The sequence below is a fragment of the Mchenga conophoros genome, linkage group LG13, assembly GCF_057382185.1.
Source record: "Mchenga conophoros isolate Kocher_MC1m ecotype Shallow Benthic linkage group LG13, M_conophoros_male_GT1.1, whole genome shotgun sequence".
Taxonomy (NCBI): domain Eukaryota; kingdom Metazoa; phylum Chordata; class Actinopteri; order Cichliformes; family Cichlidae; genus Mchenga; species Mchenga conophoros.
This window is the reverse complement of record NC_140538.1, coordinates 18499483-18526843: the sequence shown is the minus strand read 5'-3', so window position 1 is coordinate 18526843 and position 27361 is coordinate 18499483. Positions and strand designations below refer to the sequence as shown.

The window sequence follows — 27361 nt, the reverse complement described above, 5'->3', positions numbered from 1 at the left end:
TGCCCACAACTAATTTGTACCATACATGCAATGCTAAGCTCGGCCCACAGCCATCATAAATCTAGCTCAGTAATTTCTCTCAGCAGTTCACATTATCACTTGTTACAGAAATAAATAAATAATAATAATTTAAAAAAAAGATTTTTCTTTCTCTTTACTATCAATTATTCAGATCTTTTAAACAATGAAGAGTCCAAAGCCCATATTTCACGTGTTAAACGCTGACATCTGCTGGGAGACTGTGTATTGACAGGTGTGTTTGTGTGTGTTTCAGTGAGTGGGCGGGTGTGATTTGCAGTAGCAGGGTGAACGAGGGTTACAATCAGGATGAAATCTGCTTAATCTCTGCTCTCTTTATCTGCCAGCCTTTATTTTACACCCCCCCCCCCCCCGCCCCATAGCTGACAACACCAGCACTGTTTTCATTTTACCAAGCAAATGCATGAATCACAAAATGTTTAATATTTACTTATTTCTAACTGTAATGTTTTCCATAAACAGTTTCATTATCACTATCTTGTTTATTTAGACCTTTGAATTCGCTCAAATCTTGACGGATCTTAACTGCAGCGTGTGCTTATTTGTGATGTAATAGGTTTCATATGAATCTGCAGCTCAAATCTGGCCAGCATTTCCAAATAATCCACCCCTTCACGCTGCATCCCTCTGCGTAACACTGTGACATAACCCCAGAGCTGCAGTTAGGAAGTGACCCTAAAGCAAAACATACAAAAGGCAAAAAAAAAAAACCCCACAAAAAAACCTCTGAATATATTGCTGACATGTATGTTGATATATATCCACAGCTAAGTATTTACTGTATAGTGTTATAAAACAGTGACAGTACCCCTTAAAAACACAATATTAACAATGTAGAATTTATTTAATGTTGTAAAGATTAACTTAATACGTACAAAATTCCGATAAATAACATCATAATGGTACTGCAATTCCCCGTGAGTGTTCAAATCAAATGATAATATCACACTAGGGTGTGCAAACAAGACAGGCGGAGGTGCCGAGATAAACCCGATGTGTCCATGACCTTAGTGTTTTTCTTCTGCTACTTCTTCTTTTTTTCCTTTAAATAAAAAACAGCTCAGGTCGAAGCTGAGATGGTTTGCTTAAAAAAAATTATTTAACAGTTCAGTCAGTATATTTGGCTTATAAAACTATCGAATTCATGCTCAGAGTCAAGTAAAACCAGTTCGTAAGACTAAGTAAAACCCAGTACAGAACAAACTGTGACACATTGCCTTGTTGAGCAATACAGACTGCAGAAGCAAGAGCAATGCAACAGCAAGTTTTTTGAGGTATCGGAGATTGACGTAAATCCTTTCACTTAGGTGTAGCCACCAAGCAGGAATCCTTTAAGCAAACCCGATCAAGTAGGTTGACAGAGAAAAGACTGGTAAATTAGACAAGAATGGATGCCTTAGCAGAGTCTGTCATACAGGTATCAAATCCTTTTTAACTGGGAAGACAGCCCACGTCAAGCCATCACCATGTGGGGGGTGAGCAGAGGGAAGGAGAACACGCGTCACCCAGTGACTAAAACCAAAAGACAAAAACAAAAGCAGAAATTACAAGAAGCACAAGGTAACATTAGTCACATAAGGTGCAGAAAACAAAACAGATTTCTGTTTCTTAGAAAACAGAAATCTGAGAGGGAGAGAGACAAACCTTCTCTTCTCCACACCTAAGAAGATTTTCCAGTTATTCAACCTGCTGTAGTTAAAGGGGTTTCTGTAAACCTGACAGAAAAACAAAAGAACAGGAACATGTTACAAATGACCAACGTCACTTTAACCAAAGGAAAATATATATATTTTGAGGATTTGAAGTCTCCTATGTCTTATCACAACATAACCTTCACATTTTATTTATGTTCATGGCTACCTTTCCCCATTTGGCCATCCGCTTTGTTTCTTTGCTGTTGATATGTCTTTCAATACTCGTCTCTCCTCTGGAGATGAGAACTGCATGCCAGAAGGTCAAAGCTCCCAGTGCCACTCCCACTGTGCTGTTACAACAAAGCACAATTCACTTTATCCTCTGCATGGATGACAAAGACAACAATCCTGCTCTGATTCAACTCTACCTTTATACCCTACTGCTTTGAACAAGAAGTAAGAAGCAAAACGAGTGTGAGATTACATACCCAGAATCCTTCGACCGATAACACTTTCTTTTTTTCCTCCTGCTATCTTCCTAAAGCAATGGTTAGATTTTTTTTATATTTCTTTGTAATTATCTTTAAATAATATCCATTAGCTCAATGCTCAAAATGAAGTTTGTGACCCCCTTGAAATTACCAGGATTTTTGAATGGATTATTAAAATTATGTATTCAAATATGTCACAATTACAAATATAATCTATTACTTGACTGAAAAACTCTCATTTTAATTCCTTTGTTGAGGAAGAAGCCATAGTCCAGGCTGAATAACCCTTTTAAGTTAGCAGTTCAATCAGACTTTAGCAAAAACTTTGGACCAGTAAATATTTCTGCATGTCTTAACTGGACAGCCAGGCCACCATCCCAACTGGTTAAGGTCTTTAACTGTCACTCTGGGGGTTTTTTCCCCTCAACTGTTCTGTTGTTTATTTTTTTATTTACATGTGTACTTGCTTGTTGTAACTATCCAACCTCTCCTAAGCGTCAGGCTTCTGTCCTGACATTCTCCCGAAAAGGTTTCTTGCCACAGTTTTGGATTCTCAGTCTGGGTCCTAACAAAGCAGCTCCAAATCATGATGCTAGCTCCACCATGCTTAGTGCTTTTTTGTCTACCCATAAAATGCAGATCGGTGTCTTAGACGTGTTGTGGAACATCCAAGTGCATTGCAAAATTGCAAATTTTGCAGGTGATTGGCTGTTACCATTTATTTGTACACACTTTCTTATTGTGAATAGATGAATACCCAAGTATTTAGATTTTTTTTCTACTCCACTAAAATTTTACTTCTAATGAACTGGAAAGTTCCAATCCTGACTGTGAACAACACGACATGACTACATTTAATGAGAAATCAGAAATCCTTGTAAGTCAGTTATTAAAGTTTTTCTTGCATGTATGTGTGAAAAAGCAACATAAAATGCACTTTTTACCTGGTGAGGACCCACATGTAGATGATGCTCTTATGAATCATCTTATCCTTAAATGTGTATGGAGGAGCAGGGGTCTGATAGTGGGTCTTTCCAAAACAAAAAACAAACAAAAAAAGATAAGTAACTGAAAAAAAATAAAAAAAAATAAACTCAATAATGCTGTGTGTTGGCTTTTGAAGCGCTACCTGGCCAGAAGGAAGAAGCCCTATAAGCAGTCCCATCCCTGTTACCGGTATTCCAGGCTTTTCCAATTCCAAATGTTTGAAGTGCTAATGGAACAGCCCACAAACCCAAGCATTAAAGACAGAAAAAAAGCAGAGTCAATAAAGAAATGCTAAGGCCCCAAAGAGAAAGACACCAGACATGGAGGCTTTAAAACAAATCTAACTACAACAAAGCACCAGCAGACCTACAGGCAGCAACAGCCCGACTATCTCACCTCGAGTGCATTGTATGCATCTAGGAACAGGTTTCTCCCACTGATGCTACAGTAGACACAGCCCAAGGTCATGAAGAGACAGAAGGAGAAGAAGTAACGGTGATTAAAATGGCCCACACAGTTATTCAACCAGGCTGAGGTGCTGACATTAAGGAAAATTATGTCCATCTCTGTCTATAAACATATACATTTTCTGACGTGCTTCTGAAATAATAAGCTGGAATAAATTCAGCACAAAGGATACGACAATGATGGTCCATTTTCAAAATGCATCTGCAAAAGCAAGAGAAAAACATTAGTTTGATAATTGGTATTTTAGTTGTGTGATTTTTTTTAAGGGAATGTATTCTAATCATATCTCAAACTGCAAAATAATAGTCTGGGAAGACTTAAAGCATGATAAGATTTTATGGAATGAAGATAGCAATACTAGAAAAACTAACCTAGAGATACAAGAAGTCAACTGTCAATGAAAACATCTTAATTTTGAATGTTGCGATTTGACGTAGCCACATTAAAGGTCTTGCAACCACCAACATACTTTAGCTTTGACATTCAAACACCTGATACTTATTAACATGTAATAAAACAGATAAAAACTCACCTGTTACAGATCCCACAGTGGTGTGTTCTTGCTGGTTTAGGAATAATGCACTTTTTGCAGACTGATACAACTGGACCGTCATGTTTTTCCTACGACAAAATAAAAGTTTGTTTTGTTTTGTTTTTTTAAATACAAAATTGCCAGTTTAAAGTACAAAAAAAAAAAAACTGTAGCTGATATCTTACTGTAGGGGGATACCCAGGAGAGGTGTTGGCGGCTTTGTAGTAATGGAAAGCAATCATGATGAGGTTCCAATGTCCATAACAAACATGCCAAGCGATCCACGGAGGAGAGTAAGTGTTGAGGATCAGAGGCAGCAAGACCACATAGGCTATCCCCACGATGGAGCTGGTCAGTATCACCACCAGGTAAACAAACACCTTAAAGAAAAAAGAATGATCAGACAATGTGAGCAGTTATGCAGGAAATCACATTAGATCTACATTTAAAGCTACATCCAAGAACACACATTTTTTTCATTACTGTCAAAACCCTTGGTGCAGGCTACTATCAAAGAGATTGTATGTGCCTACCCCCTCTTGTATTTAGGTCAGGAGTGTCTACACCCCAGATCTGAAACATTTTAATGAATGAGGATCTGTTGCTATCCAATAAGAAAGAGAATTGCCCCCGCGAAATGTTTGTTGTGCAGACTTGATATGACACTACCAATAATGATTATCTGAAGTTAGGGGGACTGTGATCATAGGAGCTTTGGTAGTTAACAAAATCAGACGTTCACAAAAAAAAAAATGTCATTGTTTGTTGTTATTATACCACAAACAACAACTGTGACCTGTGTATGGAAGATCATATTTTGACCAATTCCAAGAAGGTTAATGTCCTTATTTTCCATCACTGCAGTGGTCTCCAGAAAATAAACAAAAAAACAACAACAACAACTTTCTCGTAACCATTTAAAAGCACACTCACCAGACCAAACCACCGGGTGATGTAATCCACAGTCAGGAAAACTGGTTCAAAGACTGAGTCAAAAACCACATCTGAGTCTGTGAGCGAGTTAAAGTAGAGTGATTTTGCCAGCAGTCTCATATAAGCCCATATTTCCCTAATCCACAAAGGAAGCCTGTTCTGTCCCCGCCTGCTACACAACCGCAGCCGCACACAGCGCAGCAGGTGAAACGCAGAGCTCGAACACCACCGCATTCTGCATTTGTAAAATGCAAGCACCTGCAGGAAGAAAGAAAACATTACGATTAATGAAAGTCAATCGTAAACTCTCACTTCCACACCTCTCCCAACCTGATGTGCAAGACTTAAAAAAATGTGAGGAATGTGTATGCTGCTATGTCTAACACAAATTTCATATGTACAACAGGAATAATAAAAAAAGGAATTCAACACAATTTGGCAACACAAAAGGAAAATGATAAGTTTGTTGATAACAAACAACCCAAGCCCCAAGGATACTCCATTTACTTTTACCTATAAGAAAAATAAATACATAGTTAACAGCAGCTGAAAAAGAGAGAACACGTCTGCCCTAATCAGCTCGGTTGAGCAATGTCTGACTTACCAATAGGTGAATTTCAGAGCCAGACAACTTGGACTTCTTTTTCCCAGTGAATTTGTTTTGACCGCTAGTGATATCAGTTTCAGAGAGCTGACACCTAAACTACTTCATTAGGTACGACTAAAGGCGTGAGTGAAAGAGCCAGAGCATTTGCAGGTACATACAACAGAAATGCACAGGTAACCAGAAGAACATGTGTTTCCAACATGTACCAGTCTTGCTGTGCTGCATTCCAGACAGGGTGGAGTCTGGGTGGAGGCTTTTGGCAGCTAGATAAGGTGTGAGGGGGACAATGATTTTTGTTGTGGAGTAGGCTGGTCACCTGCAGTTAATGACAAGCAAGCCAAAAACCACTGCATGGCGATCAGCCATAGCTGTCACCTCCCTGAATAAAGTAACACTCAATGTGTCCATAAGACATGTTGTTGTGAATATTCTCCGTGAGTCATAGCGCTCCCAAATCCCTTATTTTTGGATGTCACATACTGCTCTCCTTTTCAAATATTCGTCTCCCGCCGTGCATCATATTTTACTGATATTTTACAACATTTCTTTTTTACTCACTGTTTTATGAAGACGAGACCCCCACCGAGACCACCACTCCCGTCAACATTTTCAAAAGGAAGACAAAAAACGGGATTATAGCCACATATTAGCGAGGAGGAGCAGGATCACGGACCTGTGACAGTTAAGAGCGGAATCCTCCAATTAATGCGCATGCGCTGGAACACCACCGAACGGCATCGTGGTAGTCTGAGTCAGGAAGTGATTTCAACAGTTATTTTTACTTCAGGACTTGACATTTATGTTTCTGAATTTTCTGTATTTTATGTTATAACACGTACACATACGTATAACGATTCGGCTACATGCATAACTGAAATATAACATATAGCATAACTGGTGGGGGGCTCAGACTTTTGGGACATGTAGTTTTTTATCCATAGCAGCCTTGCTAGCTACGCATGCCATGTTGAGCCAGCCTTTGGTAGAACCTGTTTGAAACTGTGATCCAAATCTTCTATCCTCAAACTTAGTGAACGGTGGTGTCAGTCAGCATGTCGTTTTGTTTTAACTTCGACCTTCCAGCACAAACAACAGGCCCCGGAGACGTGGATGGAAATGAATTGCAGCACGGAAATAAAGATCATGCTGTCGTATCTGTGAGTAACATTAGCTTACCTATGATGTGCCATAGCTTAAGTTACTCAGAGTGCTCTAAGTACCGCCGCGTAACTAGTAATAGCAGAAGTAACGTTCAAGCTAGCAATTGCGGTGCTGTAAAGCAAGTTTAGACTTGGACCCTCTGCGAGAGTGTGGGAAGAACATTTATGGCTGCAGGCAGAAAACTTACAAAGCCCCAGAAATGTATCTGTCTGTCATAAATGCCTTTATGTAAGTAGTAACAACAGCACTGCTTTCCTATTCTTTTCCTATAACTTCCCATTATTTGTGATCCTTTGATATTTTTATCAAAGGATCACAAATAAGCCCGGGGCAACATCGAAAGAGAGCAAAAATAATAAGGTTCTTGAACATTATAGTTTATTTTTTAACTGTGGAAAATCATCTGTAATAAAGCAATTGACTACAAGTACAGCAGACAAAATCTGCCTAGGTTTGCCTACATTTCAATATATTCTGTGATCTGTACATTAGAATAGATTACATCTAAACACGTGAATAAATATTTAAAAGCTGATATGAAAAAATATTGATTAAAAATACATCTAGTTTACTGCTACAAATGATAAATAATTCCGAAAGTCTTTAAGTAGAAAAATGAGAAGAGATTTGTGTAACATTTACCAATTGTAATGTAGAATAAATAATTTAGATTTTTTTTTTAAAGACAAGCAAATAGAAGCTTTTTTTTTTCGCCTGCATGGCAGCCCTGTCAAAATTATATTTAGATAAGACTTAACATTAAATCAAAGTGTAGAATAGTCCAAAAACAATTGTGAAGATAAACGTATAGAGGGGCGTCGGTGTAACGGTTAGCGCATTCCCTTAACAAACCAAAGGTTGGTGGTTTGATTCCAGCGAAATGCACAAATCCTCTTTGGGGTTACAAGTAAAAACATCCCACAGAAAAAGAAGCCAAATCAAACATGCAGCCCTAAACTCTGCGGCGACCCCTTGTGACGAGGGAGCAGCCAAAGTTAGCTTTAATTTGTAAAGATAAACCTGTCTTATGTTAAAGGGGACAAAGGTAAAAATCCATCCTCACTAAAGCACAAGCTGTTCAATTAAACAATGCTGTAAATTCTGACCGCATGAGCTTTAAAAAAGCAATAAAAATTCTTTAATTTTGTGTGCATCCACTAGAGAGCGTAGGCTGTTAACATCTGCTTGTTAACATTACAGGATAAGGCATGTTAAAGCGGAAACAATCCAAATTGTTAAAGTACTGTGTGCTTTGTTATTGTTATGTATGACACAAAACTTCTGAGGTATGCAACAGACTTTACTGGCATTTAAATCTAAACTGTTCGGCTCCACTGAGTTAGACGACATGAGCATTTACACCTACCAGTCCAGAGAAGCAAACGTCATTTCAGTCACGGTGACTCACATGGCTGATGCATAACATTCTCATGTTTGAGTGATTTATCAGTCAACTGACCTTTTACATCATTATTACAAGAAAACAAATCACAGTGGTAAAAGCATACTATACCTGGTATGTACACACAGAATTGAGTAAATCTTTGTTACAACATTTGAATAGACTAATTAACTTTAAACCAAACAACAGACTTTTATGTTTTAATAACTGACATTGTTGCATTTTATAGGTCCCAAAGAAGATTTCGCAACATTTATGTGCAGATGTTAGCCATTCTTACAGTAACATCAAGCCACCCCCCATTTTCAGTGTAACTGTCAAAGCGGTTTTAACATCACCACTAGTTATGACATCTTTTTTCCTGCATGCCCCACTTCATCCATCCATATTTTGGAGCAGCTGGAGCCTGTCCCAGCTTTCACAGGGCAGGAGGAAGGGTGCGTTGTGGAGAGGCTACCATTCTCTTACAGGGCTAACATAGAAAGAAAAATAACCACGCGTGCTTGTTTTTACACCTACAGCAAAATTTATAATCGCCAATTAACCTAACATAAAACTCCACACAAAGCCATGTGTGTGGAGTTTCAAACCCAGGACTTTCTTCCTGTGCGACAACAGGAAGACAGTTAACCACCACACCACTGTGCCGCCTGTGCTCCACTTCAGAAAATGAAAAAACGTTAGAACGCTACATACCAAAATATTTCTTACTCATTAACACTAACTTTAATAAATAAAACTGCGTTATTGTAAAACGGAAAACTCTTGCTCATGTCACAACATGTGACCATCACCCACATACATTGCTGAGGCGTGTGGTTTTATTATCAACTGTGCATACTGCTTTCTGTTTGCAGGTAGAGGACGGCCCCAAACCAGCACAACCAGTAAAAGAGGCCAGCGAGCACTTTCCGCCATCCGATCCACAGTTCCTCCTTATGGATGCCATCTTTGAAACGGTTACAGTTGGAACTCTTCCTCCTCTGCACTTCCTCAATGAGACTGTTTTTGAGAAGACTGCGTCAGAGAGAGAGGACAGCGAAAAAATTCTTTCACGCACAGCGGAGCAGAAGTCTGACCTCATCTCTGGTGTGTACGAGGGAGGGCTGAAGGTGTGGGCGTGCACGTATGACCTTCTGGAGTTGATTGAGAAAGATGGAGAGACCTTTGGGGGGAAGGCGGTTTTGGATTTGGGCTGTGGCGCAGGGCTGCTGGGAATACTGGCTCTGAAGAGGGGAGCCAGTCAGGTCCACTTCCAAGATTATAACAGTACAGTCATTGAACAGCTCACAGTGCCAAATGTAATGCTAAACTGCCAAGAGGATGATGAAGTAGACAGTGAAGATGACAAAGAAGGGAGTGGTAAGGGAAAAATGAAGGAGGAAGACGGTTCTAAAAAGAAGGCGAAAGGGCAGAAGGAGGTCACAGAAAACAGCCCACCTCCTAAGAAGCAAGCCATAGACTTAGCCCAGCACCCATTACTAACCACGTGTCATTTTTACTCTGGTGACTGGAGCACATTTCTCGCTTTGGTTCTAAAGGCAGATCCACCACCCAAATATGATCTTATATTCACATCAGAGACTATCTACAACACTGCGTACTACCCTGCTCTACACGAGACCCTGCGCAAACTGTTGGCACCAGATGGTCTGGTCTACCTCGCCACCAAATCCCACTACTTTGGTGTAGGTGGTGGACTACATCTCTTTGAAACATTTGTGGAGCAGAGGGATGTTTTCTCTGTGGATCATCTGTGGGATGGAGAAGAAGGACTTCAGAGACATGTAGTAGTACTGCGTTTTAAAAAGTCAAAGGACGCTTGAGTAAGGAATGTCAGGAACTCATCGGTTTTATCTGTAATTGATTTATTGATGAAAAACTGAATGAAAATAAAAAATAGAGCAAGGCTATTGCTTGATTATTGTGTGCAGTCCTGAATCAGCCAGCTGTGTCGTTATGACTCCTGTCTTTATTTTGGTATGTTAAAACTGCCGTGGTTAAACAAGGAAAAGCTGCAATGAAAACACACTATTGGCTCATATTTGCTCTTTTGTTACCTACACCTTCTTTCACTTCCTATATCGAAATTTGAATATGTCTGCCAGTAACTGAAGTGCAGTTGAAAGGGGCTGTTACAGGTCTTTAGATGCATGGAGAGGAAAGAAAGGAAATGGGCTCAGTGACCTTTGCGAGTGATTTCCCCAGTGTTCAAACACCAGCATGAAAGCCAGGCTTGTTTCTGAAGTCCAGCACAAAATGTCAATTGCAACTTATCCCACTAGCTCAAGGATGTAGTTTGAAAGTGGATTCTGGAGTCACTGAACATCAATGGTGGGACTCTGTGGGGTCTCTGTAGCTCTTATTCTACTGGTTTCCTTTCAGTGAAGCTCACCACATAATCTGGCAACAGTGCAAAATTTAAAAAAAAAAACATTTTTGAAAATGTCTACACATATGCCTATGCAGGAAGTATGGGCAAATATCCATCCAAAATCAAGAAAGGGAATTTTGCTGTAATTTTTCCATCTCCATGTGGAATCCCCTTTTTGTCCAGCTCAAGGAAATCCGTCTACTTTTTTTCGAATAGGGCTTTTTTTTCTGGGGAAGTATGCCTCAAGTCCAGACCAGTTTCTCGCATTTGAGGTGACTAAATAAGAGGATGAGGAAGTCAGAGGGTTTTCACAGGGTCACTCGGCAATGAAACTGAATAACACTGCCTGATGTGTTGTTCTGAAATTGTCGTTTTAGCCCGCCGACCCGGTCTCATCCGTGTGACTAAATACAACCTGTACGTGTGTCGTGTTTGACTATGATCGGAAAGCAAACAAAGGTTCTTTTACAATACAGCCCTATCAGACCCCAACTGAATAGATGACTCCAGCTACACAAACATTCTCAAGAATCTATCTCATCCTAAACATACCCGTGACGTCAGCACTGTAGAGACCCACTGATAAAATAATATTTAGCAAAGATTAAGAAAAAAGAAAAACTTTTAGGAAACATAATGTCACCAGCTCTAACATGACTGTGCATTTCAACACCCACAGTGTGTGGACAGAATTTCCAGCAGCTTATTATGTAAATATACTGTAGTGTTAAACGCTATTTCACTCAGAGAAACATAAAATACACCAAACATGGTTTCTGTTTGCATATGCCTGGCCGGCAAACTTCCACTGTGTCCGCTTCGTCATCGTCTCTCATCTTGACAGCTGTTCAGGGCCTGTGGGGGAATTCCTGGCCCCTCCAGTAGACACAGCCTTTCCCCTGCTTACTTTATGGGAACAAGGGGGCAGGGCAAGTCAGATGGTTTTCCTCAGAAACTATTATGTGTTGATTCACTGTGAGGGGGCGTGTTTTACACTCCCACTGCTTCCTTCTTACTGGGAAGTGACTGTCGGGCTTACCGTACAGAGGGAGTGTATGAAAAACAGAGAGGAGGGAGGCTGATGGGTGATGTGAAAGGTGGCAAGATATTTAAGTGCTTCTTTCTGTGAATGTCAGACAGTGTGCTGCATCCATCCCTGGGACCTGGAGGACATTGGGGAGCGAGCAGAATGTGCAGGTGATTTGAGGAGGAATGTATATTTGCCGAGTTTGAAGAAGCCTGCTGCTTTCTTTCTGGTGAGATGGGACTGCGAAAGTGTGTTGTTTTTAAAGCTTGACTATGAAATAATCCTGGGAGGCCTTTATGAGGAGGTTTGTTTATGACATAACCAGGATCAGGAAAGGAAATCAATGAAACCGAGGTAAGTATATTAAAAGAAAACTATCAGTATGGTCAAATCGAGTGTGTGGTTTTCAAAAAGCTTATACAAAATGACATGTGTTTTTTGGGTGTGTGGGGGGGCTTGAACATTTTTTAATTAGGTCAAAGAAATGCTAACTTCTTCATTCTTTGAGCAAAAAGCAAATGAAGGCTTTTAAACCTGCCACACTGTGAATTTTTTTTGATGTAGACTTTGAAGAAACAGTTAATGATCTCATAGGGGATTGGCCTTGTCTAGTGATAGGCCGTAGAACCGGTTGTTTCCCAGTCCAACTGCCGGAAAGATATGAGTTTCCTGAACATACTCAGGTGTGGCCTTCCTTCGAAAGTTCATCGTGCTGTACTGTACCTTAAAAGAATGCACCATCATAATGGATAAACTTGGATTGAGATAACACAGACAAATTATCTTCACTGTATCTTCACTGTCAACATTGACTCCAGGCCTTGAATGAGGTGTGGGGTGGTGGGGGGTTTCTTTCTTTTTCTCTTGTTAAATAAAAGAGGCGAGTCTATCACAGTCAGTTAATAGCATACTTACTTTGCAGGGTTCAAAGATACGTCGACTAACTGTATGTCACTAATCACACAGTCCTAAAGCGCTTTTACTGGGAGTGTACTGCTGTAACTGATGAGTCATTTCATGCCTTGACCAGAGTACTATCACCACGATCTGATTCAGTGCTTCCAGTGGACAGACTTGCATTTCAGTAGTTTTGAAGCATTTCCAGGAACACAGATGAAAAAAAAAAAAAAAGTTGGATTGCTCAAATGATCCTGAAACTCTCCATATGTTCTCTAACCACAGAATCGTTTCCGTTCTTGGGAGCTTGTTTCCCACTTTACTTTCATTTTCAACGTATAAAAAAACACCTCTTAACCCCTGCAAATTAACAGCATTTTTTTTTTCAACGACTTCATACACCACTTTGTTAAGCAAATGTTAAATGTGACTAATCCCTTCAGTTGCCACAGTAATGACCTCTTGCTCAATCTTACTCTGGAAGAAGTACAGCTGACGTTATCATTTCATCATTACCCAGCCTTTCTTCAGAAATTGGGATCGGTAACCTAACCCCAACATGCTTCTCAACATGTGTCACTTAACTGCAGCCCACATTTATTGTGAAGTTTTTAGAGTTTACTAATTTTATTATTCTTATACTTGGCTTTTTTTTCATTATTTAATGGGAGATTTAATGAGATGTGAAAAGAGTTAGTATTGAAGTATGAGCTGTGTAAATCGATAAAGCCATTCAAGGATCCAGAAGTGCCCGAAGAACAGATTTTAATGTGTGCTCTACTATGAGAACTGAATTCCATAGATGGTGACATCTTCAGGTGTCATCTATGGGCTCAGTTCTTTTGGCATGGTACTAGTTTGTCAGCCGTACGGCGCAGCACCAGAATGCCGAAGTTACCACCGTGTGAAATCAATAAAATAATGCTTGGTGTTAAGTTTGTATGGAGATTCCTGTGAATGAGGAGTTCATTTTTAATTGCACATATTATTGCTGTGAATAAAGCATACATTTTGAAATGACTAATGTGTTTCTCAGTATTATTATAAAGTGTCATTATGTATTGTTAATAAACCCAATCAAAAGTCAACCGTATTTGTGGGGATTTAATTAATTAATAGCAATTTTTTAAAAGGAAAAATTATGGTAAAAAGTACGTCAGAAAGTTCAAGAGCTGCTCTGCTACGTATTTAATGCTGACATAATTTTACCAGCTCTTGCAGCATTTCGGCATTATTAAGCTATAGCCATGCTAAAGTTAAAAATGTTAAACACACACCCACACACACATATGTGTGTGTGTGCGTGTGTGTGTGTGCGTATGTTGCCTCTCATAAATGTTATTTTATTTTTTAACATTTTTAACTCCAACATGGCTATAGCTTAATAATTCCAAAATGCTGCAAGAGCTGGTAAAAGTATGTCAGTATTAAATACGTGCTTTCTTTTTGACTTAATTAATCGGTAATGTAAGTTTTGCCTTCAGTGCAAAAATCTGACGTACAACTTACAAAACACCACGTTTTTGTATAGTCATTCAGGACGGGAATGCTCACCTACATATATTGTAGTTATGTAGTTATGACACACCAGAACAGGTTTAAAGCAACTCATTTCTGGTATCAGCGTTGGCAACTCAAGTTAAATTAAGCAGTGTAGTGTTACACTTGGTGGGAATGAAAGACGTATGCAATTTCTATAATACTGTTATCACTAAATGACATTATGATGTGGGTCTTTGTAACCAGCACTGAAACAGTAAATATCAAGTGAATCATAGTGCTCACAGGGCTGCCACATCATTACATCTAAGCTACATTCAAAATGAAAGTGTATTAGCTATCTTTTCCTCTTCTTATCTACGCCCCGCATAAACCATGTCCCCTTTTGTTAATGCACCGTCCTTTTTAGTTTTAATTTGTGCCATTTGCAGTGGAGGCGTTCTCTCAAAACAGCTCCTAGATGTGTCTCTGAAAGTCAGTCTGGAAAAAGCCATACACTGTACACAAAGTCCTTTGATAATGTCTGGAAGCGTCATGACAGGACAATACATCATTTCCAACCTCAACTAAGAAATCTCCCATTTTGGTGTGTGTGTGTGGGGGGGGGGGGGGGGGGGGGGGGGGGGGTGTCCTTCAGGCTATACTCTTTTCTGGGACTTGTGCCACAGTGGTTAGAGTGGGACTGAAATCACAGAGAACATACTATACTACATTTGAACCAAATTTCACTTGGATAAACAGCATCACAGGATATAGTTATTTAGGTTGTTATATAATATATAGCAGTAGTTACAAGTGTGCCACTGCATGTGTAGACTAAAGTGTGTAATAAGTCACAAAGAACATATGTGCAAAACAAGGTTGCCACCTCTTAGTGATGAGGAATCTTATATACAGCATTACTATGCTGTAACACTGTGTTTTGTTATTCATGCATTCACTCTATTGAAAGAAATGATTGTGTAGTCTCTTTAGAAATGTAATAGCTCTTTGGATTCATACTTTTCTCTAAAACAAATAATACTTCCCTCCCTTCTTGTTATCATTCATTTAGAATCCAGGAAAGCTTCTGCAATGAGAAAAATCTTGAATAAACTTTAATTACTATTCGCTGTTTGCATTTTTATTCAAAACATGGAACACACAGTGTAGTGTCTTAGTGACTGCTCAGTCATGGTCACATCTTGACTTGTTGACCTTTTCAAAGGAATAACGTTTCAGGCTGGTTTTGATTGAACTCTCTGACTCTAACTGATAAAGTAAATAAATAAAGTCTAAACAGTGGGTGGATGGTTATTGCATGGGAGTAAAGCGAGTAAGTACTTTAAACAAGTAAGTTGATTTTAATAGCATGTCAGTATTTCTATTATATGATGTGTTTTACCTTACTATAGTTCACACAAAGCTATTTACTTTTGGAGACTATCATTTTAAAGGACATACAGATTAAACAGTAAAAAAACCAAACAAACCCCCCCCCCCCCCCAAAACGTTTGAATTATTTCCATTTAACACATTTAACGGCAAGTGAAAAAATCCTAAAATTTAATGCAAGACTTTATACAAGTAACAGACATTACATACTCTATTTGAAAGATTTTTTGCTGGTTATATTCTGTACATACACGTCACACGGGAGTTAAAAGATTTTTTCTCAGCAATGTATTTGAAAGAGTTTCTACTTTTTTGTTGGCTGTTTTTTGTTTTTTTGTCTTTTTAACTACCTAGCCATAATTTGCCTGCTTAAAAACATTAATACCCCAACCCTGAAAGTGCTTGTCCCCTTAACTATTTCATAAGCATCATTTCAGCCAATTACATTTATCCACAAATTCACACAACCGTTATCTTTATTTTCATTGGCTACAATATGCTGCCAGTCACTGACGCAATGGCCTTTCGCCAACCAATGGTAAGGTAGTTTCTTTGTAAAGGATGAGCAACAGGCGACTACCGAGTGGGGCAACAGAAAAGAGTTTATCGTTTGTTATTACACAGCAGTACTTGTCTGAAGCTTTTATGGTTTAGTTTAGCCTAATTTTGAACAAGTGGTAGTTGCCAACGGTAACTGTATATACGTTGTTTCTATAGAGTAACCCGGTTTATTCGAGGTCGTGGCATGGATGAGGTACGGCCTACCAGTGGTGCACAAGCCCACGGGCTGGTGCCGCTGTTTCCTCCTGGGCTGCAGGCTATCTATGGGGAATGTCGGCGACTTTATCCCGAGCAGGCAAACCCGCTTCAAGTAACAGCTATTGTAAAATATTGGTAAGTAACCCATGTTGCTGTTGCTCGTCTGACATGCGTGCGGGCATTATATTTGTACAATATATTTAATCTAAAAATAGCTAAATATTAGCCCAGAACTAGTTTAGCTTCCAAGCTAACATTGTAGCTAACCCAACATCCAGAAGCCATACTGTAGTTACTGTTATTCGGAAAGTTTGAGAATGTCTCTTCTAAGCCATACTGGCTTAAATCCAGCTTTTGAAATGTCTCTCACCACGTTTACACGTATAAATGACTTCCATTGTAACCCAGATGTCTTTACATTGGGGTGTCTACTCACAACAATAACAAAACTGTACATGGTTCTCATTCTTTGCTTCTCATAGGCTCGGTGGACCAGATCCGCTAGACTACATCAGTATGTATAGAAACGTAGGCTGTCCAGCTCAGGACGTCCAGGAGCATTGGCACTATGTGAGCTTTGGACTCAGTGACCTGTATGGGGATAACCGTGTTCATGAGTAAGTACTGTGTCAGTAACACAAATCTTGGTTTTTAAACGCCCCTCTGTGTGACCGTTTATTGAATGTGGGAAGTCATTTTGACCCATACAATATTTTAGTTTTCAGCCCTTTACTAAATGTCCCCTCCTGACCAACTGTGAACTCTGAATAGTTCGTTCATCTCAATAAGTATTTGGCTTTTCACAGCCCTCATGCATATACAAATAACACAAAAGTATAAGTGCTGACATTTTGTCAGTCCATTTTCTCATAAAGTTTGTTTGTCAGATTTACAGGGCCAGATGGACCAAGTGGGTTTGGCTTTGAGCTCACTTTTAGACTCAAAAGAGAGGTGGGGGAGACCGCACCTCCAACATGGCCAGCTGAGCTAATGCAAGGTTTGGCTCGCTATGTCTTCCAGTCAGGTAAGGGCACAAAGCAGTTCTGCAATTTATAAAAATGTTTGCATGGATAAAGGTCATATTAAAAGACAATCAAACAAAAGAATTGGAAGAGGTCAAAAACTTTATTGTGGGTAGTTTTGCAGCAAAAATATTTGTAGTAGTGCAGTAGCAAAGGGCTGATACAAGAGACAACCATTCATTTCATGCTAACATTCATGCTTAGGGCACCGCCATGCTGCCATCTTAAACAACAGAAACAAACTATATTAAGTTGTGATAATTCATCAAATTGAATGCCTTTCAGACTAAAAATAAATTTATTTTCATAAATAAATTTTGTTTTATTTTTGTTGATTTAAACATTGTATGGAAAATAACTCAGTACTCAGCAAAAGACTGGTTAAGTGGTTAAAAAAATAAATAGATCGTTGTACTGTGATGTCATAATTTTATTTTGACGTGGGTGCTGTCTTTTGGGATATCTTCTCCATTCATAGAGCACCAGGTGTCACTCAAAGAGAATGGGAATAACGTTACTGTTATACTATTCCTTTCACTATTACCATATCTCAAACCAGTGTAGCGTCTGTGGGAGATTTTTAGACTGATGTGTTTCGCCTCTTTCAGACATGCATACCCTTCCATTAATCTGATAGCGTCATGTTGGCTTCATATATGAATGTGCACCCTGGTCAGTTCGCCATGAAGATTCAAACTGCAGGCTTACTGCAGATCAAGTTAAGTTTATGTATTGTGGACATGACACAGTCTAAATTGTGAGTGGCATTAACACGCACAAGGTTATGACTGTGCATGTCGCTGCAGTTAATACATTCTATCTAGATGATACATTTCTGGTCAGATCAATGTGCAAGAGTTTGAAATAGCCGCTGGAGCCTTGTACAGTGGACAAAGAGCAAAGATGGCTGGAACTGAACCACCAACCTTTCACTTGCCACTGCACTGTGGGGCTGATATCATGGTTCTCTTATTACTGATCTGAATAAACAGTATCAAGACAGCCACTGAAACAGAAAGGTAAAGTTATTCCCGAAAGAGGGGATAGCTTGTTAAAAGAAATGCATATCATGCCTCTAGCAGTGTTCCAGAGATTTGAAGAATCTACGCAATGGTGCACTGATACTGGTTGGTGGCACATGGTGGCCCAAAATCTGACAGTTTGCTGTTTTGTTTTGTTTTGGTTTTTTTTCCATTTTGCAGCCATCTGTAAATTCTTGGTCATTCACTTAAAAATTTGTAACACAGTGTACTTATTTGTCACACGTTGTTTGTGGTCTAGCAAATGATTTAACTGCAAAGTTTTAATGTGATAACTCTCTATTGGCCAAGCAAAAACATGGTGGTGTGCCAAAGAATGTGTTCTTTGTAAAGGTAGCTTGAAATCCCAGTGATGCATGTAAACAAGCTTAACTAGAGGAGTCTGCTCTAGCTACAACACACATTTATGTGTGTTGTAGCTCTGGGTATTGAAAGGACATCTAATTTCCCTTTTGTTATCTTTTGCTGTTTTTAGTAGGATTGTTTTCACAAGTTACAAACAAGACAGTTGTGGTAGTGTGAATATATGTACTCTGCATGGGTGTATACACTGTTGCTAAGCTCATTTGAATCCAAAATTTGTGTAAATAATGTAATTCGATAGACAAGAAGGGAGCATGCAGAAAGAGAAGACTTTTTACTCCAGACTCACTTCTACTCAGTCCTTCTCTGCTTTCCAGCTGGGGTCAATTTGTGTGTGGGTGGGCTAGGCCCCTAAGCTAAACGAATGCTGATTCCTGGCCATCTACCCCCCTCTCGTTTCTCCTGAAGCAAGTCTGGCGTGGGCGCGTGTTACCTCGCAAACAGTCAGATTAGCTTCTGCGGAAAAGTAGTTTTTATGGTTTTCTTTCCATATTTGGGTCTCATTTTGACTGTTTTTCCTCTTACTCATGCTACCTCTTTTTCTGATCTGCCTCCCCTCTTCTCATGTTGCTGGACCATTCCGTCAATGTTTATGTACAGTCAGATGATGAAATGTAGGATTGTTTGAGCAGCCATGACAGGGTGTCTGCTAGACAAATTATAATCCCATGATTTGTTTTTATTTTAAAAAATAATGTATTTTCTTTCTCTTCACTCATGCAGAAAACACATTTTGTAGTGGTGACCATGTATCGTGGCACAGTCCACTAGACAACAGTGAATCGCGTATCCAGCATATGTTGCTTACAGAAGACCCACAGATGCAACCGGTTCAGACGCCATTTGGCACAGTGAGTTTTCTCCAGGTGAGTTTTTAATGTCACTTGTCACTAGTGTAATCCACTTGACAGTAGGCTCAAAACGATTCTGTGTTGAGCTAATTAATGTAAGATTTGAGGTATTGTGTTTGTGTCTCTTTGAGTAGGTTTTTGCCTATGCTGGATTATGCAACCTATGTAAAAATTGTGTTGTGAAGTCCTTCAAAAGTCCAACAGCAGAGGATAGCGGTGACTGTAGCTCAGGGGGTAGAGCAGGTCATTTACTAATCAGAAGGTTGGTGGTTCGACTGGCTGTTCCAGTCTGCATGCCAAATATCCTTGGGCAAGATGCTAACCTCAAGTTGCTCTCAGATGCATCGGATTGAAAATGAATGTCTGTGAATGTTAGCTAGAAAGCACTTCCATGTGCTTGTGTGAATGGGTGAATGAGGAAAGTTGTATAAAGGGCTTTGTGTGCTCAGGCAGAGTAGAAATGGGCTATATAAGAACCAGTCCATTTACATTTTACATAGCTTAATGTTGATGATGCTGTTCATGGCTCACATAGTTGTTGGCTTAAAAGTGGCAGCAGAGTTCAGGTTGAACAGGAGAAGCGCAGAAATCAAAGATTTAAAAAAAAAGCCACAGACAGGTGGCTACAATGGATGCTTTTTATTCTTTTGTTTTTTTAGCTGATATAACTGTGTTTTATGGCTGAAGGACCAACAACGAAGAGTAGCTTGCAGACCTGTTGTTTGCGACACTGCCCCCTTGTGACGGTAAACGGCTGCAACAGTTGACTGTAGGCAAATGAGGAGAGGAACGCAGTATCAAAAATCCATCTTGAATTGTCAGATGATATTTTGGCATTTATTCAATATTATGTAATGTTACCCAATATTAATAAAATAGGTATGGGGTGTCTTACAACAGTTGGTGTAAAAACCATAAAATATGTGTCTCGTAGATTGTGGGAGTATGTACAGAGGAGCTGCAGGCGGCCCAACAGTGGAATGGACAGGGTATCCTGGAGCTGATGCGTGGAGTCAGAGTGTGAGTAGAACTGTGTAGCAGGTGATCTGGTCAAAGCTAGTTTTACTTTTTATTCTGTTGCTTAGCTTGGATTTACACGTAGGTGTTGATTAGTCAAACCTGCGTGTCATTTTTGTGTAGAACTCTCATGAAAGTCATCATTTGAAGTGGAAAGCATAACTTGACTTAAGCATTACACACATATTTTTTCCCTTTTTAGTGCACTCCATATCTGGCGGATAAAATCGAAATGATTTACCTGCTCAGTCACAGTATTTTTCTCTTGTTTTTCTGTCTTTCCTTTTTTTTTTACAGTTGCCTGTAAATGGTCAATCAACTTGTAGGAACTGAGTTGAATAGAAAACACCATTATGTGAATGCCACTTTGTGCTCAGTTTGAGTACATTGTGAGCAGCAAGTGAGGAGCATAGTTACTAGTTAATTTATTAACTTGGTGTGTTTAACTTGAAGTTAATGCTGACCTGAACTAATGGTGATGCTTTTCCTGTGCACAGAGCCGGTGGCCCCTGGCTAATCACTGACATGAGGAGAGGAGAGACCATTTTTGAAATTGATCCACAGCTACAAGTAAGCTTTACTCAATTCTGCACCATGTTGCTTTTATACAGTATGACATAAAGAGGCATTTTTATGGTCTTTAATGATTTATTTATTTTGTGTTCTGTTTTTGGAAACATTTGTCATCGAAACTTAAGCATGATCAAAATCTACTGTTTTATATTTCTTTTAACTCTTCTGTAAAGAGTTAAGCTTAGTGTGACTCAAACGAAACCTGTTGCCACGCTATAGAAGATTAGAACAAGTAGCACTGTCTTGTGTCCTGTGGCTCTAGAGCAGGGATGTCAAACTCACTGTTGGGTAGACTCTGGCCCCCCAGGCCTTATGTTTGGCACGCCTTATCTACAGAAAGCATACAATAGGGTGTGAGCAGAGAAACTGTGGTACTGTGTCAGGTTGTCAGCAGAGGAGAAGTATTTGAGGGTAGTGCAGGACATTTATGAAGACAATGAGACAGGGGTGAGGTGTGCAGTAGGAGTGATAGATGGGTTCAAGAGACCCACTCTGTTGGTGGAGAGGTAGTGGCCCTAACAAAAAGACAAGGGGCTGAACTGGAGGTAGGAGACCTGAACATGCAAAGGTTTTCTTTGAGCGTGACCAGAAATGAGCATATCCTATGAGCATTGGATTAGAAATGAGCATATAAGAGCAGTTTCAAGACAAAGTTAGTGAGGCAACGAGATGGTTTGGACATGTGCAGAGGCGGGATAGTGGATGTATTGGACAAAGGATTTTAAATATAGAGCTGGCAGGCAGTAGGAAAATGGGAAGACCACCGAGAAGGTTAATGGATGTAGTGAAGGAGGACATGCAGAGGGTTGGTGTGACAAAGGAAGATGCTAGTGATAGGGTGAGATGTTGGTAGATGGTCGTTGTGGCGGCCCCTAAAGGGAGCAGCCAAAAGAAGTAGTAGTGGTTGAAAAGAAACCATTTGAAGAGCTAATTGGTCCTGGTCAATGATTTGTTGATATTGGAAGCGAAATCTTCTACAAAGCACTTTAAAGGGAACCTTTTCTTCATTGATATTATTGTTTTTGGTTTGTTTTGCTGTCACAAGTTTTATCACCTCTTTTTTGCCTGTAGATATTTATGCATCGTTTTCATTTCTGAAGAAGTTGACGTTGTGTTTTATGTGAGCTTGTATTGACAATTTGTGTATATTTCTTGCCTATCTAAGCAGGAGAGAGTGGACCAGGGTATCGAGACAGAAGGCTCGAACCTGAGTGGGGTCAGCGCCAAGTGTGTGTGGGACGATCTGAGTCGGCCGCCAGAGGATGAGGAGGACAGTCGATCAATCTGCATTGGATCACAGCCACGCAGGCTCTCAGACAAAGGTATGCCAGCTTCCAAAGAAGCGCATACGATAGATACTCAAGCTGAGCAGAAATGCCTAACCTAATGAAATAATACTTGTTTCTGTCTTTGTTTGTGGGCTGACAGACACAGAGCAGATCAGGGAGACTCTGAGAAAAGGACTGGAGTTTAACAGCAAAGCAGCCCTACCACCTATCAACAGCCAGAAACAGAGCCACGAGAGACCGCAGTGAGTGTTCCTCCTACACTCCAGCACTCACAATCTTAACATGGGTTCAGCTCAGCACAAGGGTTGCGCCAGGATAACTCCCTCCCTCTTGTGCTGTGACTCAAATCCCCAGTGACATCTGAACTATCATCATCGTTCTTTCTTAGCTACCAGCATATTATGTTGCTGTGTTGCTATTCTGTTGCTGCTTTTCTGTGGAAGTTTGGGTCTTCTGCTGTATCAGGTAACTGCTTCATGAAAGGAGTTGCGAAATCTGTTTGTGTGCATGCGCACGTGTGTGTGTGTGTGTGTGTGTGCGTGCGCACGTGTGTGTGTGCGTGAGCCAAAAAGCTGCCTTTCCCTTCTTAGTTGTTTTCTAACAGACTCATCAGTGAACATACCATTTTCTGCTTCCTCACTGAGATTATTTTCTTCTTCTTTCTGTGTTTATCAGGAGTCGAAAGGACAGTTTGGAGAGTGAGAGCTCAGCAGCTATTGTTCCTCATGAGTTGGTCCGAACACGGCAGTTGGAGAGTGTCCATTTGAAATTCAACCAAGAGTCAGGCACACTGTTGCCCCTCTGCTTGCGGTAAAGCACCAGTCTTCTTCTCCTACAACCGCTGGGCAAATTAACCCTTTCTGAATGTATGTGAGACCGAAAGGATACCCCAGATATTTATTTTGAACAGGTGTGGCCGAATATAATGGCATGTAGGACCACTAGTTCCTCAGGGGTGAATGAGGAGGTTTTCTGAAAGGCACCCTCAAATATCAGTTGAACTTCCTCCCACATGTACTTTGATATCACTTCAAAGTCTGAAGAAAATAACAAGTTAGCTGCTTTTTAGTGGGCCTAGTGTTATCATAAGTGAGCAGAATGTGAAACGGCTTAAAGTCGATATTAATGTTACCTGTAACATCAAAGAAGTGACATTCAGGAATTTAGTATTTGTTAACAGTGGACTGTTGGACGTAGACTCTGATCCTCTAGATTTGTCTAACATGTTTTGGTGTTTTTACATCTATTTCCTAGCTTTTCTTAAACAGAGAAGTCAACAAAGGTTATTAGTGTACATTGACAGAGCAACTGAATCAGTGCTGTCAACACAGCATGTGGAGCATGTCTGGCTCTCCTTCCTGCTCGCCTACACAGCAAGAAGTGTATCAAACAGCAGGAAGAGGATTTAGGACAAAGATAGTACATTAATACAGATTAGCAGATATAAATTCAATGTTAAAGTTACCTCCATATGTTCATGACAGTCACATGGTCTATAAATCCTTACCATTTCAGCCATCTTACATTGAAAAGAAAAAAAAATGTTAATCTTAAAATGAGAAAGAGAAGAGAGCCTGCACTTGGTGAAAGGAGTCCGTTATTGACAAAAAGAATGCAGCTATTGCCTCTAACGTGAGTTTTGGAATTCACAGTCCAGTAATATCTGGATTTTGTTTACTTTTTACTGGGGATGTAGGTGACATTTATAGGAATGTGTATAACCAAAGAAAATGCCATTTAAGTGGACTATCCGGTCGAAAGTCTCCTTTGTACCATTTCCCTCTAATGCTGAAGTGACAAATGGCAAACTTGCAATAGCAAACAATAAGATTTCTGATATACTCTGTAACTTGTGGAATTTACAATCCGTCTGGATTTTTTTTTTTTTTTTTGTGGGAGGGGGGCATAGGTGACATTTATAGGAATGTGTGTAACCAAACAAAATGCCAACTGAGCGGACTATCCAATAGGAAGTCTCTTTCCCACCAGTTTCAACCTGCTTTATTTTTAAACTCATTTTTAGGAGAGAACAAGCTTAGAGTTACTGTACAGAGAGAGCTCTGTGTAAAAGGAGGAGAAATGTGTTGAGAACACAGTGTTATGTCCCAGTTATATGATACCGCAATGAAGGGCGATTATGTCATATTTCCTACAAACTGTCCTCTGTGATATTAATGAAACAAATCTTTTGGATCTTTTTTCTATTCCTCCCATTGAAAACTGCAGAACATAGTGTTTCTCTTAATTTAAATTCATTTAAATAATTAACTGACTTTAAATGTTTACGGTTATTTCTCTGAATTAGAAAGCACTCAACTCCTCAGCATCGACTAACAGATTTAGTTTAATTCTCGTGGTTATTTCAAGCATTTTGACCTTGATTTATTATCTTCAACAGGTCAGTTCTTTAAGGCTTCCTCTGATGCAAAATGGCAAACTGCCTTTCCTCAGTCACCACAAAAAAATTGTTCAGAAGATAAAAGGTTAAAGCTTATAAATTTTAAACGCTTACTAGCAATTTCTTTATGACATAAGAAATCTTGTTTTATGGCAAACATAAATGAAAACAAACACAACTTATGAGTGTAATCATGTGGTTAGTTCATAATGGATTGTGTTTGATCTTTTACAGGGGGCGGTTGCTCCACGGGAGACACTTCACATATAAAAGTATCAACGGAGACACGGCCATCACTTTTGTGTCTACAGGAGTTGAAGGTGCTTTTGCTACTGAAGAGCATCCCTATGCAGCCCATGGCCCCTGGCTTCAGGTACCCACACGGAAACTCTGACCTCTGGCTGTTGCGTTCCTGTTTAATGAGTTCATTTTCTAAATTCTGTTCTCCTTTCATAGATTTTGTTGACTGAAGAGTTTGTGGAGCAGATGCTCGGGGATTTACAGGAACTCAACACTCGTGATGAGGCAAGCAAAAACCCCTTGCAGGTTACCTTTTACTTTCAGTTTTAGGCACTGTGACTACATGCCTGGTATACCTTGCATGTGTTTTCTCTTTCTGCAGACAAAGTTGCCAAAGGAGTACAGCTGGCCAGAAAAGAAGCTAAAAATCTCTGTTCTACCAGACTCTGTGTTTGATAATCCACTCCAGTGAGACTGACACAGAGACACTTGCTCTTTTGAAAATGCCAAGAAAAAGACGTGTAAACATTTCCAGAGTGGACCATCAGAAACAGCAGACCTCCCTGGACTCTGAGAGGCTGTCAGAGCTTATAGATACGTTGTTCCCACTGTGGCTGGCCTCAACTGTTTCACTCAAAAAGATAATCTGAGGGATGAACTAAACATTTCTGACTGTTACCGCATTCTCAGACTAGCACCATTGTTTACAATATCTGTATGAGGCTTTTGAGACTATCAGACCAGCCAGTCCAGATGGTTGGCTTGTTAGAACAATCCTGTTGGTCAAACTGGATGCTGTCAGTCCTCCAGGTAGTTCAAAATATACATCACTAATGTAGTTGAGCATACATCCTGTGATCTCCTGACATGCTGTCTAAAGCAATAACTGAGCAGCAGTTCTCAAAAACACTTCTATTTATTCCAGTGGCCTTCGAAAGGGAAGAAGAATAACCAGTTTAAACATTTTTTATCAGTGTTGTTTTTAAACTGAGCTGATATGTATAGTATTTACAAATGCTGGACATTTTTCTCTGATATGTTTGTGGTCACGCCAAAGTTTGAACCATTTCTGTCTCAAATGTTTCATGTTTCGGGAACACTAGTCTGACAGTTAATCATTGTCTCATAGCCTGTTATTAACTGTCACTTTTTAAGTACCTGGCAAATGCTGCAGGTATAACCACCTCGATTGCTCCTCTGTGCCAAGATTATAACTCCAGTAATGAGTTAGGTTTTCTCACACAACACCCATGTGTAGTGTCACTGTTGTAGATGTTAATAGACTGTAATCTGTGATCATGGCCTCCTCAAGTGCAGTTTCCAGTGCCTACATATATGTAACATATGATTTGGATCAGTGGACCTGTTTAAAAATGAGTAAACCTCCACAGTGCCTTTCCCTCCAGCCGAAGGGGGGAAAAAATCCCAACATATTTTCCGTGATTGTCAATGCAGCCTGAAGCTCCTGGATTGTTTGGACACATCATTTTGAATCGAGCCTGCTGCATTCACTCCCTTTTTCTGATACTGTTATTTCACTCCATATTCATGCCAAAAAAAGAAGACTACTTTTACTACAGCATTTTCCTACAGAAATGTACTCATAAAACATGATGTTACCGTTTTCTTTTTTTATTCAGAATGACAAATAAAATTTTGATTTTTTTTTGTACTGAATTTTTTAAGCACTATCTTATTGACTGAACTGGCTGATTGTAATCCCAAGTGCATTAAAGTGTGTATGTATGTATGTATTTACACAAATAAAGCTGGAACACTAATTCAGAAGTACTGTGGAACATTATTTTTGAATTTTTATTTATAATTTTTTTCTATTTTATTGTGATTTCCTGTAACGTGCAAAACAACAGTATTACACTTTTTCTGAAAGTAATTAAGTAAATTTATTATTTATGGCTATGTCTAGGTTTCGATTTTCAAACTTTCAGACTCCCAGAAGAGTAAAAAGCTCTGGTGGTCTACTTCAGGTGTGTCAAACGTGGATTGGTGGCACGGTGGTTAGCACTGTTGCCTAATTGGACAGACTGGACTCTTTGGAGTTCTGATCTGGCCCCTGAGTTCAATTCTTTCTGTGTGGAGTTTGCATGTTCTCCCTGTGTTTGCGTGGGTTCTCTCCGGGTACTCCGGCTTCCTCCCACCGTCCAAAGACATGCAGCTTGTGGGGATAGGTTAATTGGATAATCCAAATTGCCACTAGGTGTGAATGTGCGAGTGAATGTGAGTGTGAATGATTGTCTGTCCCTGTGTGTTAGCCCTGTGACAGACTGGCGACCTGTCCAGGGTGTACCCCGCCTTTCGCCCTATGACAGCTGGGATAGGCTCCAGCGCCCCCCGCGACCCTGAAAAGGATAAGCGGAAGCGA

General features: G+C 39.8%; 3 protein-coding genes across 9 annotated transcripts; 2 read left to right on the top strand and 1 right to left on the bottom strand.

Moving 5' to 3' along the window:
• Nucleotides 1–863: 863 nt before the first annotated feature.
• zdhhc16a (zDHHC palmitoyltransferase 16a) lies at nucleotides 864–6410 on the bottom strand. Of its 3 annotated transcripts, none has more exons than XM_085296944.1 (11): nucleotides 6250–6409; nucleotides 5085–5342; nucleotides 4337–4531; nucleotides 4152–4240; nucleotides 3792–3820; nucleotides 3548–3681; nucleotides 3294–3377; nucleotides 3109–3194; nucleotides 1900–2023; nucleotides 1684–1754; nucleotides 864–1551 (listed from the first exon to the last, which is right to left on the bottom strand). In XM_085296944.1, exons 2-11 carry the CDS (start codon nucleotides 5316–5318, stop codon nucleotides 1449–1451), a joined length of 1149 nt encoding a protein of 382 aa, XP_085153070.1. In that variant the 5' UTR covers nucleotides 5319–5342; nucleotides 6250–6409; the 3' UTR covers nucleotides 864–1448. The 3 variants fall into 3 exon arrangements, with proteins under 3 accessions (XP_085153070.1, XP_085153071.1, XP_085153072.1); XM_085296945.1 differs by lacking the exon at nucleotides 6250–6409 and adding an exon at nucleotides 5689–5935; XM_085296946.1 differs by lacking the exon at nucleotides 3294–3377 and having other exon boundaries at nucleotides 6250–6410.
• On the top strand, nucleotides 6408–10162 carry mettl18 (methyltransferase 18, RPL3 N3-histidine). The gene is made up of 2 exons (XM_085296947.1): nucleotides 6408–6848; nucleotides 9112–10162. Exons 1-2 carry the CDS (start codon nucleotides 6744–6746, stop codon nucleotides 10078–10080), a joined length of 1074 nt encoding a protein of 357 aa, XP_085153073.1. The 5' UTR covers nucleotides 6408–6743; the 3' UTR covers nucleotides 10081–10162.
• A 1602-nt stretch (nucleotides 10163–11764) lies between these two features.
• On the top strand, nucleotides 11765–26766 carry sufu (suppressor of fused homolog (Drosophila)). 5 transcript variants are annotated; one of them, XM_085296941.1, is made up of 13 exons: nucleotides 11768–12009; nucleotides 16144–16320; nucleotides 16668–16802; nucleotides 17073–17209; nucleotides 19334–19476; nucleotides 20396–20481; nucleotides 20976–21048; nucleotides 22220–22373; nucleotides 22480–22582; nucleotides 23016–23150; nucleotides 24973–25111; nucleotides 25195–25263; nucleotides 25361–26766. In XM_085296941.1, the coding sequence occupies exons 1-13, from the start codon at nucleotides 11999–12001 to the stop codon at nucleotides 25448–25450; spliced, it is 1452 nt and encodes a 483-aa protein (XP_085153067.1). In that variant the 5' UTR covers nucleotides 11768–11998; the 3' UTR covers nucleotides 25451–26766. The 5 variants fall into 5 exon arrangements, 4 of the variants coding, with proteins under 4 accessions (XP_085153067.1, XP_085153066.1, XP_085153069.1 ...); XM_085296940.1 differs by having other exon boundaries at nucleotides 11770–12009; nucleotides 22217–22373; XM_085296943.1 differs by lacking the exon at nucleotides 11768–12009 and adding an exon at nucleotides 15662–15964 and having other exon boundaries at nucleotides 22217–22373.
• Nucleotides 26767–27361: the final 595 nt, after the last annotated feature.

Bases quoted from the DNA above. Each gene is read 5' to 3' on its own strand.
- sufu (XM_085296940.1), top strand. The intron at 16,321-16,667 runs GTAAGTAACCCA...TGCTTCTCATAG, and splicing joins ACAGCTATTGTAAAATATTG to GCTCGGTGGACCAGATCCGC. The intron at 25,264-25,360 runs GCAAGCAAAAAC...CTCTTTCTGCAG, and splicing joins AACTCAACACTCGTGATGAG to ACAAAGTTGCCAAAGGAGTA.
- mettl18 (XM_085296947.1), top strand. From the start codon at position 6,744: ATGTCGTTTTGTTTTAACTTCGACCTTCCAGCACAAACAACAGGCCCC. The intron at 6,849-9,111 runs GTGAGTAACATT...TTCTGTTTGCAG, and splicing joins AAGATCATGCTGTCGTATCT to GTAGAGGACGGCCCCAAACC.
- zdhhc16a (XM_085296944.1), bottom strand. From the start codon at position 5,318: ATGCGGTGGTGTTCGAGCTCTGCGTTTCACCTGCTGCGCTGTGTGCGG. The intron at 4,241-4,336 runs GTAAGATATCAG...ATTTTGTCGTAG, and splicing joins CTCCTGGGTATCCCCCTACA to GAAAAACATGACGGTCCAGT. The intron at 2,024-3,108 runs GTAAAAAGTGCA...TTGTTGTAACAG, and splicing joins TACATGTGGGTCCTCACCAG to CACAGTGGGAGTGGCACTGG.